This window comes from Moschus berezovskii, chromosome X (assembly GCF_049115385.1).
Source record: "Moschus berezovskii isolate FMDL1 chromosome X, NW_MosBer_1.0, whole genome shotgun sequence".
Lineage (NCBI taxonomy): Eukaryota > Metazoa > Chordata > Mammalia > Artiodactyla > Moschidae > Moschus > Moschus berezovskii.
In genome coordinates this window covers 138859562-138879608 of record NC_142488.1, presented here as the reverse complement: position 1 = coordinate 138879608, position 20047 = coordinate 138859562, and the positions used below count along the sequence as shown (strand labels likewise).

General features: G+C 40.1%; 1 protein-coding gene across 12 annotated transcripts in view; it reads right to left on the bottom strand.

Annotated features, from left to right (window-relative positions):
• Window positions 1-18706, bottom strand: part of FMR1 (fragile X messenger ribonucleoprotein 1) — a 48129-nt gene extending 29423 nt beyond the window's left edge. For 7 of the 12 annotated variants that reach the window (XM_055438047.2, XM_055438046.2, XM_055438050.2 and 4 more), the window contains exons 1-5: window positions 18410-18706; window positions 8492-8544; window positions 4077-4170; window positions 1458-1529; window positions 1029-1177 (exon numbers count right to left, since the gene is read on the bottom strand). In XM_055438047.2, the coding sequence (XP_055294022.1) occupies window positions 1029-1177; window positions 1458-1529; window positions 4077-4170; window positions 8492-8544; window positions 18410-18460 (419 nt within the window). In that variant the 5' untranslated portion in view covers window positions 18461-18706. Of the gene's footprint in view, window positions 1-1028; window positions 1178-1457; window positions 1530-4076; window positions 4171-8491; window positions 8545-11696; window positions 11876-18409 lie in introns of all 12 variants that reach the window. The other 5 variants (XM_055438043.2, XM_055438049.2, XM_055438048.2 and 2 more) reach the window with 3 other exon arrangements.
• Between the last annotated feature and the right edge of the window lie 1341 nt (window positions 18707-20047).

The following is a 20047-nucleotide window of genomic DNA, read 5'->3' as shown; positions in this document are numbered from 1 at the left end:
ATTTCTATGCATTTTGAACTATTAATAGAAGTTAATGTTTATCTGAAGTGTGACATGTCTAAATCAAATTTAATATATGCCTTTCTTCTCTAAAGAGTCTTATTTAAGCATTACTTCATATCAAGGATGATAAGAGAGATGACCTTAGGAAGTTTCTTTACGCTCCACTTGTTACATATGTATCTCAGAATACTAACTAAAAGGGAAAAAAACCTGGAGAAATCAACATTGCCTAGAAATTGGTTTGTAATTTAAGACAAAACTGTACTAATAAGTTTCAAAAATCTTAAAATTCTATGATGAATGCTTATTTTAGGGAAAAAAAAGTACATTAGCTATCTATGTGGCCAAGTAAGTTTAAACAAGTGGAATGTTGGCTTGTTTCAGTTCAGTTCAGTCACTCAGTTGTGTCTGACTCTATGTGACCCCACGGACTGCAGCGTGCCAGGCCTCCCTGTCCATCACCAACTCCCGGAGCTTGCTCAAACTCATGTCCACTGAGTCAATGATGCCATCCAACCATCTCATCCTCTGTCGTTCCCTTCTCCTCCCACCTTGGCTTGATTGCTACTGTTGCTGCTGCTAAGTCACTTCAGTCGTGTCCGACTCTGTGTGACCCCATAGACGGAAGCCCACCAGGCTCCCAGTCCCTGGGATTCTCCAGGCAAGAACACTGGAGTGGGTTGCCATTTCCTTCTCCAATGTGTGAAAGTGGAAAGTGAAAAGTGAAAGTGAAGTCGCTCAGTCGTGTCCGACCCTTAGCGACCCCACGGACTGCAGCCCACCAGGCTCCTCCATCCATGGGATTTTCTAGGCAATAGTACTGGAGTGGCTTGCCATTGCCTTCTCCGTTGGCTTGATTACATAACTGGAAAAAGCTAAATTTTTTTTCCACTGCTTTTGCAAACCATTTATGTCAAAGTTCACTGAGGTTAAAAATTGATTCCTATTATTTGAAAATGTATTCTTCTTTTTAATTAATTGCACAGCACCTCTAAGTTCTCAGCCTTTCTTGCAAATCAACTCACATTTGTCTTAAGTCTTCTGGAACATCCAGTTTGATTTTATGAAAAGTCTCTTTTGTGGCAGGTTTGTTGGGATTAACCGATCGCAAACGTTCAATTGTGACAATTTCATTGTATGTAGCATCACAAGCTGCATATTCTATCACGTAAAACTGTGAGAAAGAAAAGAAAGTCATTCCTGATCATAGTGTTTAAATTAAGAACAAGAAGCTACACCTGTTCAGTTCTTTTAAAATTCTTTAAAGGGAAAAAAAGCTATTTGATCAACTAACTGAAACACACAAAACACACTTACTGAATATATAAACATTTAAATAAAATAATCAAGTTAGCTATTACTTTCAAATAGAACTCCAAACAGAAATGTATATACCTGGATTTAGAAAAGGGGAAGAGTGTAAGAAAAATAATTGAAATAGGCATTTTTCCTACCTCACCCTTTATCATCCTCACTTTAGCTAACCACCAACAGCAAGGCTCTTTTTCATTTGCTCTGGAATAAACCTACACAAAAATTACAACATAGAATATTTCATGATTAAAATCATTCAGAAATCTGTAAATTATCAGACATCAAGGAAAATTTCTTAAAATGACCTTAGGTATTTTGCAAATCCGTTAAGTTGTAGACTTTTAACCAGACTGCACCCCTGCTTCTAGACAGAGACATTCAGAAACTACCTGGCTATCAGAAAGAGTACTGTAAAATATGTTTTCCTATTTCTCTGTGCGGCCTCAATAATCACCAGTATTCTGAATATGAAAGCTCGAGAAAAGCTGACCACTTATAAAGCTGGGCATGCTTTCTTTGGGTACTTTGTGAGCTATGAAAATGTATCTAAACACGTAAAGATGAACACGTTTTTGTTTTACTTTAATAAGCAAATAACAAGTTGGAAGTTAGTGACCCTGGCCTACTGCCTGGCTCATGGTCACTAAATGGGTAAGGTCACTGACTATTCAGCCCACTAAGGATACCACCTGGTGTTCATGTCTCCTGGGACTAAACGGACAGCAACTGGGTCACTCTCTGGTCTCCTGTCCCCTTCTCCACTAAAATGGACAACTCCACACTGGCAATCCTCTGGATACCACCTTTCTCCTCTCACACACCGTGGATCAGTTCTTCTAAACTGATCTCTCTGGTGACCACTTCAAAGTTCACTTATGATGTGCAGCATGGAACCTTTTGTGAAGACACTAACAAATCAAGTTTAATAGGAAAAGAGACACATGGTGAGTGACAGAAATACTCAGAAGTAGAAAGAAGACACAGGGAGGACAAGGGGATGGGGAGGAAAGGACAGGAGAGAAGACAACTCAGGGCTCCAACTCTGGTCCCCCTTTTACTACTGAAGTTCATAGTGACAAAACAGTTATGAAACACAACTTAACTCAACCTACCTTTCCCTTTTGCCCCCATTACTTCCTTTCATCTCTGCTCTAGTCAGAGAAATAATGCCAGTTATTTGTTAACTGTTATGTCATCCTGACAACAGCTTTTCATTGGTTCCCATTGGTCATGTGACTAAGGTGGGCAAAAAGTCCCCTCTATCCATTACTATTATGAGCATTCCTGGTGCAGACAGACCAAAAGACCTAAGTTAATGGTTATACAATACAGTGACTAAATATAACTTGATTTAACCCACATTTTCTTGTAACCATCAATTCCTTTCATCTCTGCTCTAGCTAGTGATAACTTCAGTTATGTATCACTGTTAGTGAGGGCACTATGGCAACAGGATCTAATTGGTTACCACCTGTCATGTGACTCAGTTGAGACCTATAAAGAAAAAACAGTCCTTTTTATCAACCCAAACACTACCATGAAGCCTTCTGATACAGACAGACCAAAAGTCCTGTTCCTTGACTTCAGGAATCATGTAGTCGCCTGGGGAAGTGAACAACTAAAGGTCTTCAAGTACAGACAGTGTTTGTACTCTCTACTTGAGTCCTGACAAAACCAAGCCCAGTTTCTTTCACCTAGTTTAAGTACTGAGTACATCTTGGGTAAATAAATAGCACTTGAGAAAAGAATACAGGTTGGACATCAAGACTTTCCTTAAGCCCTCCCTAAAACGGCACTCTTGCCCCTACATCACCTTCCATCCTTGGTTTTCTTTCTCGGCCTTATTCACAATGGCCCTAATATCAACCCTGCTCACTAGAACGGGAACTTGTCAAAGGCTGGGGCCTCTTCTGTTTCACTGCACCATCTGTACCCAGCACACAAAATAAGAATTCAAGGACCTAGTACACCTCACCTGACCTGCACATTGGATTCTTAGCTGCTCCCATCATACTGCAAATAAAACTGCTACCATTAACAAGGCATTGTGGAGAAGAGAAGCAACTTAAAATGGAGTATGTGCAGGGGGATGAAGAAGAGGATACTATACAGACCAACTATAACATAAAGCCGACTTCAAGTGCCTGAAGTCTCTCAAAAATTTTCAGTGGCTAGAGAAATCACAAACACAATCTTTTTGTGAATGTGTTACATCTCCATAGCACCTTTTGGTCAAGGACATCACTGGCACATAAGTAGTTGGTTCACAGCATCTCCTGTGAAAAGATATTTCACCTATAGGTGTATATACTAAAACTCACAGATGAGTTTTTAAAAATATCCCAGAAGGCTTTATTGTTACTTAAAGAAATCCTAGGATGCTGCTCTATTGAAAGGCATGGTTCTTTTCCTAACTGATTTTGCTTAAAATGGGGACATGGTTGTAAACTATCAATATATTATTCAAACAAGTTCAGAAATTGAGGAAATGGGGAAAAGAAATCCTAGTGGACAAGGGAAATCAGTGGTGACTTTCCAAGCTGTGCCTTGAATGCTGTTCAGGCAGCCACATTTAAGGATGAATAATGTATTATGTCAAATCGTTACTAGGATGATGCAGTCAAAAGCCTATTTGCATAAGAGCTATAATTCTCAAGGTAGACTGAAAAGCATTACAGACAAGGGATACAAAAGGCGCAAACAAGCTAAATGTTCCCAGTTCTTCAGTGCTTAATAACTTGATGGCAGAGGAAACTTACCTCTACTTCATCGCTTTCATTTATATCTTTATTATAACCCACAGGTGGTGGGAATCTCACATCATGGAATGGAATCTGCCTGTCTGGCTGCCAGCTGCAAATAAGCAAACACAATTATTTAACACATTTCTGGTTTAATGGAAGGGATGACTATGCTGCCATCAACCTTTGGTTAAGTGTGACCCTTTGTTTTTCTAGTTTAAAGAAGCAAATGCTTTAAAACTGTCAGTGTTTCGCTGAGTAGGGGCATAATGGCAATATAGAGACATTTCAACAAAGTCTGCATGCAACACAGCAGCCTTGTAGTTCTATTTGGAGAATTTCTCTAAACACAACAGATCAACATTACAACTTAACAACAAGTCTGTCTTCCAATAATTTCAACTTCTAAGGGTTCTAAAATTCAGGCCACGACAGCAATTTCCTTTGGTGCTTAAATACGTTAGTATCAGTATGTGTTAGTAATGTCATCACCATACTTCTACTTGCAAAGAATTTTAACCACATTCCAACAACCACAGAAACTGGTCCTAATGCCCTCTAATTTCCAAGCAAAACGGGGCAGTCAGCACATTAGCAATTCACAACTCACTTTTCCCCCTTTAAATTTTAGATCCCACGAGGTGGTCAACTCTTGCCATGGATAGCTGGCTGCTGATCAGTATGACGTACCAGCATGCACTGGACAGGTGGGGTCTCCTAAACCACAGAAACCCAATGGAGACAGCCTACACGAGTTCAGTAAGTTGCCTATGTTTTTTCATTTAAAGTTATATGGAACAATTTTGAAAACACCAAATTATTCTTTTATATCATGATGATATGAAATATTAAAAGATAAACTTTGCAAAACGCTGGCGGATTCAACTGCTAGAGCAGTCATTTCTGGGTTTTCTGTTAAAGGGCTTTCTTAGTAAAATCCCATCGAGAAACGTGCTATTTGTTTTGGGGTTTTTTTAATATTCTATTATATAGCAAGGTAAGGAAGTCAGAATTTGTGGAGATCTGATTCGGGCCTATGTTACACTGAACCTCTTTTCTGCATTATTATAAACCCTTAAAAACTCTGCAACGTAAAAAAAAAAAATTATCTTCAGGGAATTCCCTGGTGGTGCAGTGGTTAGCACTCGTCTCTCTCACTGCTGGGACCCTAGGTTTGATCTCTGGTTGAGAAACTAAGATCCCACAAGCCATGCAGTGTGGCCAAAAACAACAACAAAAAGTGTCTTTACTGCAGAAAAAAAATTTTAATATACTTAATGAAATTAGTGACCAATGTTACAGAAAAACATATATAGCACAGATTCATTGCTAAATTTGATTTGTAAAGCATGTAGTAACACATAATTTTCTTCATTCCAAAGAAGGAAGAATTATTTTAAGGATACAGAGATAAAAATTCAAATTCTTTTTTTTTTAAATGTGAAACATGGAAGAGAAAAAGAAGACATCTAAAATAATGTGGTATAGGAGTTTATGACTGAAAGGAAAGAAAGGATATAAGCTGAAGTTTTATAAAATATCAGGTTTGTTTGTGTATGCTTGCTTTTAAAAAATCAGAAAACAAAAAGGAAATGCAAGGGAGTGCAAAGACACTACTTTGGTAGGGACCTATCAAATCCTGGTGACATGCTCAAACCCAGTGTTGAATTGCATACATAGTACATAAACACAAGGAAAAAGTTGATCTATTTCAAATTCCCAGCATGACAGTAAGAAGAGAAACTTGTACACAACTATGGTACAGGAGAGAACTAGAAGGTCCAAAGACAAAATAATTTTAAGTTTATAGTAGAAATCTGACTGAAAACATATGAGAACTGATCACTGTAAAAACTAGAAACCAGACACATTCTTAAACGCATAGAGGAAGTAAGTTTTTGCTTAATACCTTAAAAGAGTAGCAAATAAAGAAAACTCCCCCTTTATGGAAAATAGTGTTTACCTCATGATGGAAGCAACCAGATGAAGAGTATAAGTACAAGAGAAAAATTCCTCTCCAAGTTATTAAAGATTCCTCTGTTAGAGGCATGATGCTGTTATTCAGTCTATAATGTGTGGATAATCATGTAACAAAGCAGATTCTAAAACTTTTGGCTCTATGCATTCAAAGAAAGGTATTCTAACTACCCAAACTTGTATTTTGGACCAAGACCCATTTGTTTAGAACTGAGAATATGGTTGGATACTCTAAATCCTTTTATCTCTGTCCCCTTAAATTTTAGGCATCCGAGACTATGACATTTGACCCTTGAATAACTCGGAGGTTAGGGCCACTAACTCACTCTCTGTGCAGTCAAAAATCAATGGATAACTTATAGTCAACTTTCCATATCCAAGAGTTCCTCTGAATTCGTGGTCTGTATCATGGATTCAAATGACTCTGATTTGTGTACTACTGTAGTATTTACTACTGAAAAAAAATCCACATACAAGTGGTCCTACACAGTTCAAAGTCATGACCCTTGGTCAAGGGTCAACTGTACTTTGTCCTGTTGGTAGCTGAAAGATCCTGCTAACATTCTATTCATACCATGTCTTGGTCAGATACTGTATTTTAACAGATTTATTGAGATATAATTCACATAACCCTACAAACCATCCACTGAAGTGTACAAACAAGTTGATGACTTTAAGTAGATTCACAGATATGTGCCACCATTACCAGGGACTTCCCTGGTAGCTCAGTTGGTAAATAATACACCTATAGTGCAGGAGACCCAGATTCAGTTCCTGGGTGGGGAAGATCCCCTGGAGAAGGACATGGTTAATGCACTCCAGCATTCTTGCCTAGAAAATACCACGGACAAAGGAGCCTGGCAGGCTACAGTCCATGGGGTTGCAAAGAGTCGGACACGGACTTAGCAACTAAACCACCACCATTACCAGTCAATTTAAGAATATTTTCATCACTTCAAAAAGAAATCCCCTGTGGGAGAGGGTGAAGGTGGAATGATTGGAGAGAATGGAATTGTAGCATGTATATTATCATAAGTGACCAGTCCAGGTTCGACGCATAAATTTTCCTCTGTTCATTTCTTTGCATTTGTGCTTTTTTAATAAAATTCTTTCTTAGAAATAAAAAAAAATAAATAAAAGTTAACTTACTTATAAAAAAGAAACAAAACAAAAAGAAATCCCATACTCTTTGGCTATGGCTCTCCACTCCCACCAGCCCTAAGCAACCACTGATTTATTTTCTCTATAGATTTGTAATCTGTTTTTGATACACTACTAATTTCTCCAAACGCCAAAGAACTGATGCTTTTGAACTGTGGTGCTGGAGAAGACTCTTGAGAGTCCCTTGGACAGCAAGGAGATCAAACCAGTCAATCCTAAAGATCAGTCCTGAATATTCAACAGAAAGACTGATGCTGCAGCTGAAGCTCCAATACTTTGGCCACCTCATGCGAAGAGCCGACTCATTGGAAAAGACCTTGATGCTGGGAAAGACTGAGGGCAGGAAGAGAAGGGGACGACAGAGAATGAGATGGCTGGATGGCATCATCGACTTAATGGATACGAGTCTGAGCAAACTCTGGGAGACAGTGAAGCACAGAGAAACCTAGCATGCTGCTAGTCCATGGGTTCACAAAGAGTCGGACATGACTAAGCAACTGAACAACAACAATTAATTTCTCTTGGTAAATAAAAAACAAACATTATAACTGCTGACCATCCTTGAGAGTTCAGTAAAATCCTAAGATCATGATCACATCTATGGGCTTGGCAATCTTGAACGGCTACCCTGAAGATAGCTCTTATTAACAGCATTCAAAAAATTTAGTCAAGAGACCTGTCTCCCCACTAAAATGTTAACATCTATCTCTACTATTGATGTTTTTGTACATACAGCTAATGTGCCTAGGCCTCTAAGTATTTTTATGTACTCATCTAACAGTAAACAGAAAAGATCAGTTACTGCTATTGATGATTTTAAATATATGAAATAGATTAAAAATGTTAATAGGAAAACATAATTATTTCCAATAAAATATACCAAAGGACTATTTGATACCAAAAACTTATCAGTTTTAGATTTAACATTACAAAACTCACATCAACTTTCCCAATACACATGAATCCTTTCACTTTCATCTTTTAATATTTACAAATATTTCTATTCAAATTCTCAGTTATTAGTACAGAAGAATCTGGTTTCTTTGTTCACATTCAAAGAAACTGAGATGTAAGGGTCAAGATGATATAAAAGGGATCTCCGAGGTCATTAGCAGGAACAGTCATTCCATTGGTTTAAAACTGAGTTGTTCACGAACTTCCTGGTCAGTAACATGAAGATCCATTCCTGAAAAACACTCAAACTAGACTTGAATTTTTTTAAATGAGGAGTAAAAGGAAAAATTAGCATAAAATATTAAAGCACCTAAATACTAAAATTATATCAAGACACTTACTTGTTTTCAAATGCCACTGTTATTGAATCTTCATGAACATCTTTTACAAATGCCTATTAAAAAAACACAGATAAATTAACTTCTAAGCTTAAATATCGTTTTTGTTTTTAGTTACACTTTACAGCGACACAAATATTTTATGTTTAACAACAGAATGAAGCTTCAAGTAAAAGTTTGTTAGTTTGCGAGGCTCACTCATTCATGAATCACATCTATATTTACATACCTACAACATGCTAGGCCCTAGGAATACTGATTATTTAAAAGAGAGCAAAAAGAATTGCTCTAGAGTTCAGCATCTAATAGGAGAAAGACAGATAAGTAAACTGAAAATTACAATGCAAAGCTGAAGGTATACTTTAGATTAAAAGCATTAGAAACTAAGAAACTTGTTACAGAGCTATATACCAGTTAGTATAGATCTGCTGTAACCTATCTTTTTCTCCTTAACACAATTTTAGGAGAATAGTAAATAACTAAATATAATCTCAAATCTATGTGAACACAAGTACACTAAGTTCTCTTTAACAATATGCTGCTAATACCATTAAAAAGTCCAATTACCAGAGTTTAATTAAATTCTCAATCTCACAGGCACTTGGTGGAAAATATAGTAATATAAAGTACAGAAGTTTAAATCTTTTAAATCTGATGACGCAATTGCTAATAATCTGCAAAAAGACATAACAAAAGTAATAGCTAATTATCAAGAATTCTTTAATCAGCATGCTGTCCGTAATTCTATAAAATGACATAACAAAAGTAATAGCTAACTAATTATCAAGAATTCTTTAATCAGCATGCTGTCTTTAAGTCTATAAAATTAAGTTTTTAATAGATGCAGGAAAGGAGGCTTTGTTTTTTGTTTTGACAATTAGAGGAGTAGGATAAAGGATAAAGAAACCCAAGGGGCTTTATATCTTAATTCATTTTAAAATGGTTTTAGAGATTTCAGCTTCTTACTCCAGTGTGTTCTGGGCATGTCTCTGTGCTTTCGTGGTTTCTCCCTGTCTACAGGATTATGGTCAAACTCCTCCGGCTGTAGAAGGCCTGTGGTGACCCGAGGTGAGCATTTCTGGACGCTGTAACCCAGCAGTGCTAAACAACTTGGGCCCCTCTTCCTTCCTGCCTGCTGTCCTTTCCCATCTTTTCACTGAGCTATCTCCTATGCATTTTATTTCAGTTCAGATGTCACCTCCTATGGGAAAACCCAGAAGACTAAGTTCAATCTCACCTTCTAACTTCTTAGAGCACCTTATGAGTATCCCCCACTATAAACTACCCTACTAGAGTATTCTGCCCATTTTCATACCAAAGGTAAGCTTCCTGAGGGTGTCTTTTATTTATAGTTGAACTTCAAAGTACCTATTAAGGGTTCAATGAATAGTTATTACCATGGATCACTGCCTAAGGGGTTATCTTAGCCTTGAGGAGGAAAGGTATTTGTGTAGTTGGGGAGGGAGTTGGGGCTGGGTGGGGATGCTGATCAGGGAAGACAAATAGAAGAGGGTGAGTATGCAGCAGGCCTAAATGGGCAGTGGGAACAAAGGCTCAGACCTGGAGAAACAGCTAGGGGTGTGGTAGAAATAAATCTTCTGTGGAAAGAAGTCAGGACAATTCAATGGCGGGGCGGGGGTGGGGGTGGGGGTGGCGGGAAAGAACAGTGCTTTCAACAAATGGTGCTGGGACAACTAGATTATCCCCTTGCAAAAGAATAAATTTTGGCCTAACCTTATACCATATACAAAAATCAACTAAAAAGTATCAAAGACTTAAAGGTTAGAGCTAGAACTATACAACTCTTAGAAGAAAATATAGTAGTAAATAGCTATCTTGGAGTAAGACCCTTCTTTAACTTCTCTATGTAGCCTCAGTAATTGGCACAGTTTCTGGTATACAGTAGGTGCCCAACAGATGTGTTAAACAAATGATTCAATGCAAATATCTTGGTAAACAAATATATCGTCAAAGGCCAGAAATTAAAGCATTGTTTAAAAAGGAAAACTTCCCAAAATATCAAATTAAAACATATCAGTCAAGTATTAAATAGCTGTGCGAAGTCACTTCAGTCGTGTCCAACTCTATGTGACCCCATGGGCTATATAGCCCACCAGGCTCCTCTGTCCATGGGATTCTCCAGGCAAGAATACAGGAGTGGGATGCCATTTCCTTCTCTATTAAATAGCTGCCCCTAAGAAAAACAATGGCAAGTAAGGCAGGGCTCTGGAAACCATTTACAGTTGACCCTTGAACAACACAGGTTTGAACTTTGAGGATCCACTTACACATGGACTTTTTTCCAGTAAGTATAGTACCCATGTTTTCACTTCACAGACATTTAAATTATCTAAAGCGGGGGCGGAGTTTGTGTTCAATTAGAGGTCACAATATGTGAAATCAAAAGAACTTCGGTTTGAATCCTGATTCTGTCCAAGCTGTTCAACCTTCCTGCCTTTGGGTGAATCATTTATCAACTGCTTTTGGTACCCCAGTCCCAGTGTTCATGGGTTGACTATACAATGAACAGAGACACCAAACTCCTGTAATTATGCTGTAAAGAATAAAGCAAAGCTATGCTAAAAGAAAGTGTCCTTGTAAGATCAAGGTGGACTATAATGGAATATAGGTGTTATGCTATATCCAAGATGCCTAAATGATTATTTCTAAATTAAACATATGTCTGTATTTTTATAATTGTTCAAGTGGGGGAAATTCACATTTTCTTCCTATCATTTTGATATTGCTTATTGTCCCTCAGCTATATTTAAATCACACACATTTCCAAGAGTGTTGAGAACTCTAGTTAAATACTGACCATAATATCTTAGAATATACTCGAGATTTCATAAGGGCGCATGCCCCCACTGCTCTAAAGGGTTTGCCTCACTATTTACTATAGCAACAGAAAGGCTTGATTTTGAGCAAAGTTGGAGGAACCGTACATTTAGTTTTCTAAAGTAAAATTAGGTTATTAGTTTTCCACAAATTACAAAGAAAAGGAGAACAGAGCACCCCCTGCCCTAAATTTCTCCCCTATCTTGACAATGATGACTAATACTAAATTAACAATTTGCTTTTTGAGGGTGGGACTTCTATTAGGAACTAATCCTTTATTTACCAAAAAATGTCATGGCCTCTGTCTTCATCCTTGTCTAAAGCTTTTTATGTTTGCATGTCACGGCAGTAACAAATATTAGTTCCTTACTTTATATTATGGGGCTTTCCAGGTGGCGCTAGTGGTACAGAACCTGCCTGCCAATGGAGGAGATGCATGTTCCATCCCTGGGTTGGTTAGATCCCCTGGAGGAGGGCATGGCAACCCACTTCAGTATTCTTGCTTGGAGAATTCCATGGACAGGGGAGCCTGGTGGGCTACAGTCCATACTGTTGCAAAGAGTCAGACAAAATTGAAGTGACTGAACATGCACGCACTGTATATTAAATGCTGAAAATGTTAAGTCCTTTAGTCAGCTAAGAGAACCTTGTTACAGCTGGGTGAAGATTTGTTCTCACTAAATCAGGTATCTTTCCAAGAATACTACCCTTGCCTAAAACTGTGCTACTGTTCACCACAGAAGCTGCTAGTCATATGTAAATATTTCTATTTAATAAATTACAATAAAATTAAAAAATCTGTCTCTGAGTTATACTTGCCACATTTCAAGTGCTCAAAAGCCACACATGGCTTAGTACCTACTGCAGAGGACAGCACAGGCAGAGAGCATTGCATCATCACAGATGGACAGATCTGTGGACAGCACTGATTTCAACACTTAGAAATGTGGGGGAATGATTTCAAATCCACGTTGAAAGCACTCTAAAAGTTCGTCTCATTGTTTCACCGCTACATTTTAATTTTTTTTTCTATTTGCAAATAAGTTTTTGTACAGTTTAATCACACTCATTCACCACATTTGCCTATTTCCTAAAATTAAACATTCCTTCAAAGGAGGAAGATCTGCAACGGTTGTGACTATTTAAAAAAACAAAAACAGCTCTCAAAGACTTTAAAAACAATTCTGGATGTACAGTGTCAAAAATGGTTTAAGCAACCATCACAGCCTACCAGGGCCACTGCCTTCAAGTTAATGAGGCTTATCTGTATATGGATATTTGCATGATTGTTTCAAAACCAGTCATTTTTAGTGGAATAAAAGAAATTCATAGGTTACCTCTGGTTCACAAACTCAACAAGCACAAAGGTCTCCTGTGACTTCAGAGGTCTTTTGCTAAAATTTCAACAAAGGTCCCAACTTTCTGTTTCTCATCATACTTTCTCCAATAACTCTCCTTTTTGGCCCTGCTCCTCCCTTATCCCAATAATCATGTCCTTTCCTTCCCTGACCACCCCCAGAGCACTATCACCCCACCCACCAACATGGAAAACTAAGGTTGGTTGCACTCTCTACCTATCCACACATCAAAGTTGTTGAGAAGATTTCTGTGGGGTTGGTTACCAAAGAAGGCAACTGAATGGGTCTGAATGAATACAGGAAGAGAGCTGCATGGAACTGGATGAGAACTAGGGCTCCTAAGAGTCAGTAAACTTGGCAGTTAAGTATTCTGCTGTGGGGACTTTCTTGGAGGTCCAGGGGTTAAGACTCCACGCTTCTACAGCAGGGGGCCCATATTTAAGCCCTGGATGGAGAACTAAGATCCCACATTCCTCTATGGCCAAAAAAATAAAAAACGCAAACAACAACAACAAAGAAAAGAGCCTTTGAGGAAAAACAAAACAAAAACGAGTTTTGCTGTGAATGAGAGCTAGGTTCAAAGTCTTGATTCTATGACATAATAGCTGTGAGACTCTCCAAGAAGTGGTCTCTGGACTTTGTATGCCTTGTCTGCGTAAGCAAGGAATGGATACAGAACTGGACTTGCTGTCTGCTATCATGAATATAGAAATCACACATGTCTAGTGCCGAGCATGAGGCCTAACACATAGTTGGCACTAAGTAAGTTACAGGTAAAGCAGAGAGGGGCATATTTTATAAAAGATACACAGCCATAAACACTCCTGCATTTGAGAAAGTTACATCTCAAAAAATCATACTTTAAAAAAAGATATTAAAGCTTAGAAAAAGAAAACGGTATTTCCTCAAAGATACTAAGCACTAACAGGTCGTTCAGACTTTTAGAAGAAAAAAAAATGACAAAAACCTTTGGGGTTTGAAAAATTGCTAAAAGTCCAGTTAAAGACAAGACACCCAAAGCAACTATATACTCCAAAAACAAAAACATAAAAAGACAGACACAGACTACTTATCAGGAGAAATAAACACAAAATAAAAAAAAAATCATTATGGGATCCCCCCACCTTACTGGCAACTGGACCAAAGAGGCAATCATAACATCATACTAGCTAAAGTGTGTCATGACTAGTTACCTAATTCCAACATCACATCACCTAGACTGATGAAACCAAAAGAAAGTCCGTCCCCATTTTGGTGAACTTTTACTCTTCCACTACACCTCGGCAAACTCTTCTAAACATGAAAGAGGTGACTGTGTAGAGAAATTTCAGTGTAAACCACTGACCAGCAATGAACAGCTATTACATTATCACTGAAGACAGCTCATGTAGTGCAATGATGATTCTCATTAGAGAAAAAAGCATCACAAAACATCCCTCCTCAATAAAATCTGTAGGAGATAAGATGACAAGGACATATGAAATCTGATAAAATACGATTCAAAGCCAAGACTTCACATACAAAGTGAGTTATTGCTTTGCCACCCTTTGAATGTGGGTGCTAACAACATATGAGAGTGAACAACGGAGAGGGCAAAGTACAATAAAACTCATCAACAATTCTTCCAACCACAGTGCATGACTAGGAATATTTGACTTCATCTGGGCATTTACCACAAATTCTGAGAAAAATGCATTCTTTCTGGTTCACCTTGACCCAAAGACAATACACAGGTACAGAAAGAATAGTATGAAATGAATTATTAATTCTCCTGTGCCTATGTATTCTAACTTTTGAGTGCATCAGTTCTTACCTGCTCCTAATGTAACAAAGCAAATATTATAGGAAAATCAAAGATTTCAAACTTTATCTTTCATTAACAGGCATTCACATGAAGAATTACTGTGTGCGAGAGTTACTAAAAAGGAAGCCTACACATAAACGGAGTATTTCATGATGTCATTGTATGAACTTATAGAATAATGCTGAACCCGCATGTCTTAGCCTCCTGCATTGGCATTCAGGTTCTTTACCAGTAGCGCCACCTGTGAAGCCCAGAATAATGTTAAGAGTGTTACAGTAACAATTACAATAAAAAAAGTACAATGAAAATTTGGAAGTGAAAGTGTTAGTCGCTCAGTCACATCTGACTCTTTGGGACCTCCATGCTAGGCTCCTCTGTCCATGGAATTCTCCAGGCAAGAATACTGGAGTGGGTTGCCATGCCCTTCTCCAGGGGATCTTCCCCACTCGGGGATCGAAACTGGGTCTCTTGCATTGCAGGCTGATTCTTTACCGTCTGAGCTACCAGGAAATCCAATTCATTTCTTTAAGTTAAATTTCATTGTTTCAGGAAGTCAGAGTACCTCATCTCAAAGCCCCAGTCTGACCCTTACTAGCTCTGACACTTAGTAATAAGTCACCTACCTCATCTCTTTGTACATCTATGTCCTTATCTATTACCTAAAATGGGAGTAACAATAGTACCTCACGGTTGTGGGAGGTGATTAAACAAATTTAAAAGAGTTTGTAAAGCACCTAGAGCAGTGCCTGGCACCTAGAAAGCTCTCAGTATCTGTTAACAGTTATGCTCGTAGTTATGTCAGGAACCACATTCTCATAGTGGTCAGGAATCAGAAATCCAACTATTTTAACCCTGAATTTTACATTTAATTAAAAATATGTGGAGATTTTCAGAGTGCATGAGTATGAAGTTGAGAAATGCTCAATTCAAAAGGGTAATAATGCTGCTTCCAAAACACTAAAAAGGGTGTTTAGACTGGGAAGAAAAAAAAAATGCAGTTGACCTAAAGTTGTACTTCCTTGAAGTACAGAAGACTTCAGAGAAAATATGAAGAAAATGTTCATTTAAAAATTTTCCTCTTGATCGTACATTTTTAGGCAGATGTCCTGATGATAAAAACCTTTTTCAACATTCTTTGTTTAGATGTTTTGTAAAAAATTTTGTGAGGTATAATTCAAGTGTTCTCATGCCTTAAGTAACCTAAGCTCTATATGGTGTACTCATGACTTTTCCAAAGTCAAAGAAATACCTAAGCATAAAAATAGTGGCTCTGACAGTTACTAAATTTAACTTTCAAGTTTTTAAGAATAAACACCAGAGGGAAAAATAGAAATGAGCTCTTATGATATTAGGTTTAGATTTCATGGTTCTGTTAATTCTGAATCTGAAGTTTAAGATAATTTTTTAGAGGAAAAACCCACCTGTTACCAGCAAACACTCTATCCAGTTTATACTGCAAATTTGGACCATGTGCTCAGAAGACAGAGAACTGCACCTTCCAGTATGGTGGTTCTGGTAGGCAAATCAAAGTCTGAATTCAATTATACTGAAGTCGTTCAAGTTGTTTAGTTCCTTAAGCCTTTTCAATCTGGTGAACCTAGGTTTCTAATTTTTCATAAATGTAACATTTCTCTGTAATAGTTCATTTTTTGTCTTTATTTCCCATCTTTTCTGTCCATCCCACTGGACAAGTAACTTGATTTACTTTTGCAACTCAAATCAGTATTGAGTCCTATAAGAATTGAACCTTTTTCATTTTAGAAACTATTTTTCTATCAACACAGACCATTTGAGGTTTTCTTAAAAACAAAACCTTAATTAAATAAGCATCTCAGCAATTTTTCTGCATGTGTTTGTTCACCATTTAACATTTCCCCTCAAGGAAATAACAGACAACCCATTCCTTCTATTCACCTTCATATTAAGCAAGTTTTGTTAAAAAACAAAAAAGAGGGGGGGATAAAGAGGAAAGATGGAGTTTCTTATATTCCAATCAGTTTGCAAGTAAAATCACAAAGCAAATCATAGGCTGCTAGAAGAGAACAATAAATCTTTCAAGACTAGTATGTGCTTGCCCTCTATAGCAAGCAAACTCCACTAAAAGACAGTAAGAGTGATATCCGATCTAATATCACAGATCTATTAGACTACCACCTTTAGCCCCTATTCATATTTATTATATTTAGCGTCCCAAATCTAGTGGGCAAAACTACCAACCTAGGAATCCCAGGGGCGGCGGAGCCTGGTGGGCTGCCGTCTCTGGGGTCGCACAGAGTCAGACACGACTGAAGCGACTCAGCAGCAGCAGGAAACAGAAAGGTTCTACACAAACTAATCAGCAATAATTATGGATCACTGAAATAAATGCAACCAGAAACTGCAGAGTTAACTGGAAGAATTTTATACTGGTGAGACTTAATAAGAGAAACGCTGGGTTAAATTTTTCCTCCTTTTACAGCAAAAGATTTTATCATTTTGCTAAAAGCATGGAAGAGTTTACATACTTTACTCACTTATGAAATGTAATGCTCTCCAACTTTCTCCATGAACTAGGTAAACACATATATAGTTAAGTCAATATTTATTTGCCTGTAACTCGTTTGAAACGTTTATGTTTTTCTATGTAGACTTAAGAATGGCGCTTGGACAATGGCAATATTTAATTTCCACACTTTCTTCCATATGCACCTTCTGTTGCCAAAACACTGTAGTAAGGTGGGACATCACCTACCGAAATTATAGAGAGACATTCAAGAGGACATAAGGACTTATAGATTGCTAGATCTACAGCAAGTATGAACCAACAGAGGCACTACCTGTCATATGAAAATACTATTAATCCTCTTTTTGAAAATGTAAGATATTAGTGAGATCTGAAACGTTGTAACTTAAAAAAAGCCCGTAGCAAAACCATGCATGCCTATTTAAAACCTGAACAATATAGTTAGCTGCAACACTACACGTTCAGAGAAGATAAGTCAAGCGCTTGAAGCACAAAACAATCATTTCCTCTCACTTAAAAAAAAATTCCATAGGACTGATACACGCTTAGTAAATTTCCTAAAGTTTCATGGCATATATTCAGGCCTTTGGAGGGTTAATTTTTTTTTCTTAAGTAGCAGAGTTGCTAATGTTTCTAGACGCTGAAGCATCTGTATTCCAGAATTTCCCACATTTATAAAGGGGGGGGGCGCAAACATTCAAGATTACCAACTTCTTTAATGCATGACTCGTATATGTAAGGGTCTTGCTAAAACTTTTGAATCTAAAATCTCTTTTGAGATCCACAAAGAGAAGTCACTAATAATTAGTTGCCATTGTGATTTGGTACCAACTACAGCTTCTTACTACTCTTTCTTCACACCGCTCGCCCAGAACAGTGGAGCTCTCCGAAGTCCCAATGCTGGACCGGAAAAGAGAAGCCAAAGGAGAACGCAAACCCTCTTTGCAAGGCAGAAGGCGGCTTGACGGAAGCGCGCCCCGCTCCTCGGCAACTACCCACACGTCAGGCCCGGATCCCACTGGAAAAGGATATTTAAGAAAACAGAAATAAGCCTTCACCGTCACTTCGCGCGGATACTGGTGCTTCCCGCCCAGATCTCTTACCTGCCGTCGGCCCTCGCCCACCCCCAGCGCTCCCTACTGGGGCTCGGCTCCCAAAAGGGCACCCTCTTTTCCTCGCTCGCTGCTCATTCCGACAGACGCCGAGGCCTCACACCGGAGAGGCAGCGGGGCTCGAGGGGTTTCCCAAAGGCCCCAAGTCCGGTCCTTCCCTCCCTCCCCAAGAACATCCCGCCGAGTGCGCCCCGGCCCCCGGGCGCGGCGCTCGGGAAGAGGGCTCCAGGCCTGCCTCCGGCCGCGGCTGAGAAGAAAAGGGAGGGAAGGCAGGGCGAAGACGGGGCCTGCCCTGGAGTCAAGTACCTTGTAGAAAGCGCCATTGGAGCCCCGCACTTCCACCACCAGCTCCTCCATCTTCTCGTCCGCCCTGCTCGCCTGGGAAGCCCGTCCTCGAGAGGTGGGCTGAGGGCGCTCGAGGCCCAGCCGCCGCCGCCGCGCTAACCGCACGCCCCCCGGCAGCGGCGCCGCAGTCCCCGCTGCCGCCTGCGCTCGCCTTCGGCTGGCCGCCCGCTCCGAAGCGGCCCCTCACCGGAAGTGAAACCGAAACGGAGCCGAGCGCCTGACTGAGGCCGAAGGATCCGACCGCTCCGCGTGTAAACAGTGAAGCCGCGTCATGTGACCAGCGCCGCCCCTCCCCCGCGGGTTCGGCCCCCTCGGCCCCGCCCTCTTTCCCCTGGCGGGCCCAGGAGCGCGCGCCTGCGCGCTGCTCTGGACGGGCCGGGGGGGCCGGGGGGGCCGGGCGCAACGTGAGGCGCGCGGGCTCGGCGTGCGCGGGCTCGGCGGCCGGCGGGAAGGCGGCAAGGGCGGCGACGGGTTTCGCCGCTGGCCGAGGTCGCGCCTTTTGGCATGGCCTGGCGGGGTCCTGAGCGCCCGTTCCGTTAGCGGGGGCTGGGGGGCAAGCCAAGGGCGTGTGAAAGGGCCTTCCGTAGCGAGCAAGTGTGTTCACTTCTACACATCTGCACTGGCTTGGGTCGGAGGTGGTTTTTGTTTTGTGTTTTTAAGTGGGGCAGAGCCTAATAGAGCTGGAGGTGGAGTGGGAGACAAGAATAGAGGTGACAAATTAGATTGACGAAGACTTTACACTAGTAACAGTGGCAACAGAGGTGACCGGGCTTGTGTGACCCTTAGAGACAGAAGGTGAGAGGAACGCTCTCCCCTCCCCAGGAGATTTTGGGCCGCCCCGTGTGCTAGGAGGGGCAGTGGATTGTGTCAGGACTTCTGGAAATTTCTTTCCTCAGACCCAACCCTGACCCACGTACTCCCCTTTCCTCTATTCTATTTCATCCTGTTTTGACACACGTTTAAAAAAAATGTGGTAAACACTCGTTAATTTCTTTATTGTTAATTTCCCTACTGTTTCATGCCTACCGCATGCCAGTCTTGCACCGGAGGTGACCTGTCTACAGGGGCCAGTGCACCTCTTTGCATCTCTCCCCCCTTAGCCCTCACAGTAGAACAAACCGTAAATTTTTTCACATTTTTGCTTCTGCACCATGCTTGTATCCACCTCGACCTCGGTTTCCTTTTGAAGGCTTGTATTTCACTGAGAAGTTTACTGAGCCTCTACCGTAAGACAGTGGAGAAGGAAATGGCAAATATTCTTGCCTGGGAAATCCCACAGATAGGGGAGCCTGGTAGGCTGCAGTCCATGGGATCTGAAAGAGTCAGACACGGCTTAGCGACTCAACAACAACTATGTGCCAGACGGCTTTCTGAGTGCTAGTGAAACATTGGTGAAAGAGAAAAAAAGTAAAGAAAAGACCACCTTCACTGAACTTGGAACCTAGATGAACATAAATTATCAAAAAAATCTGGAGTGGCAGCTGTGATAAGGGCTCTGAAGGATAGGTACACCTATGATAGTGGTGCAGGACCCAGTGTGGGGTGGGGGAAGGGTGGTCACAGCTGGGAAGCGTCTCTACCTGGAATGTGACCAGTGAG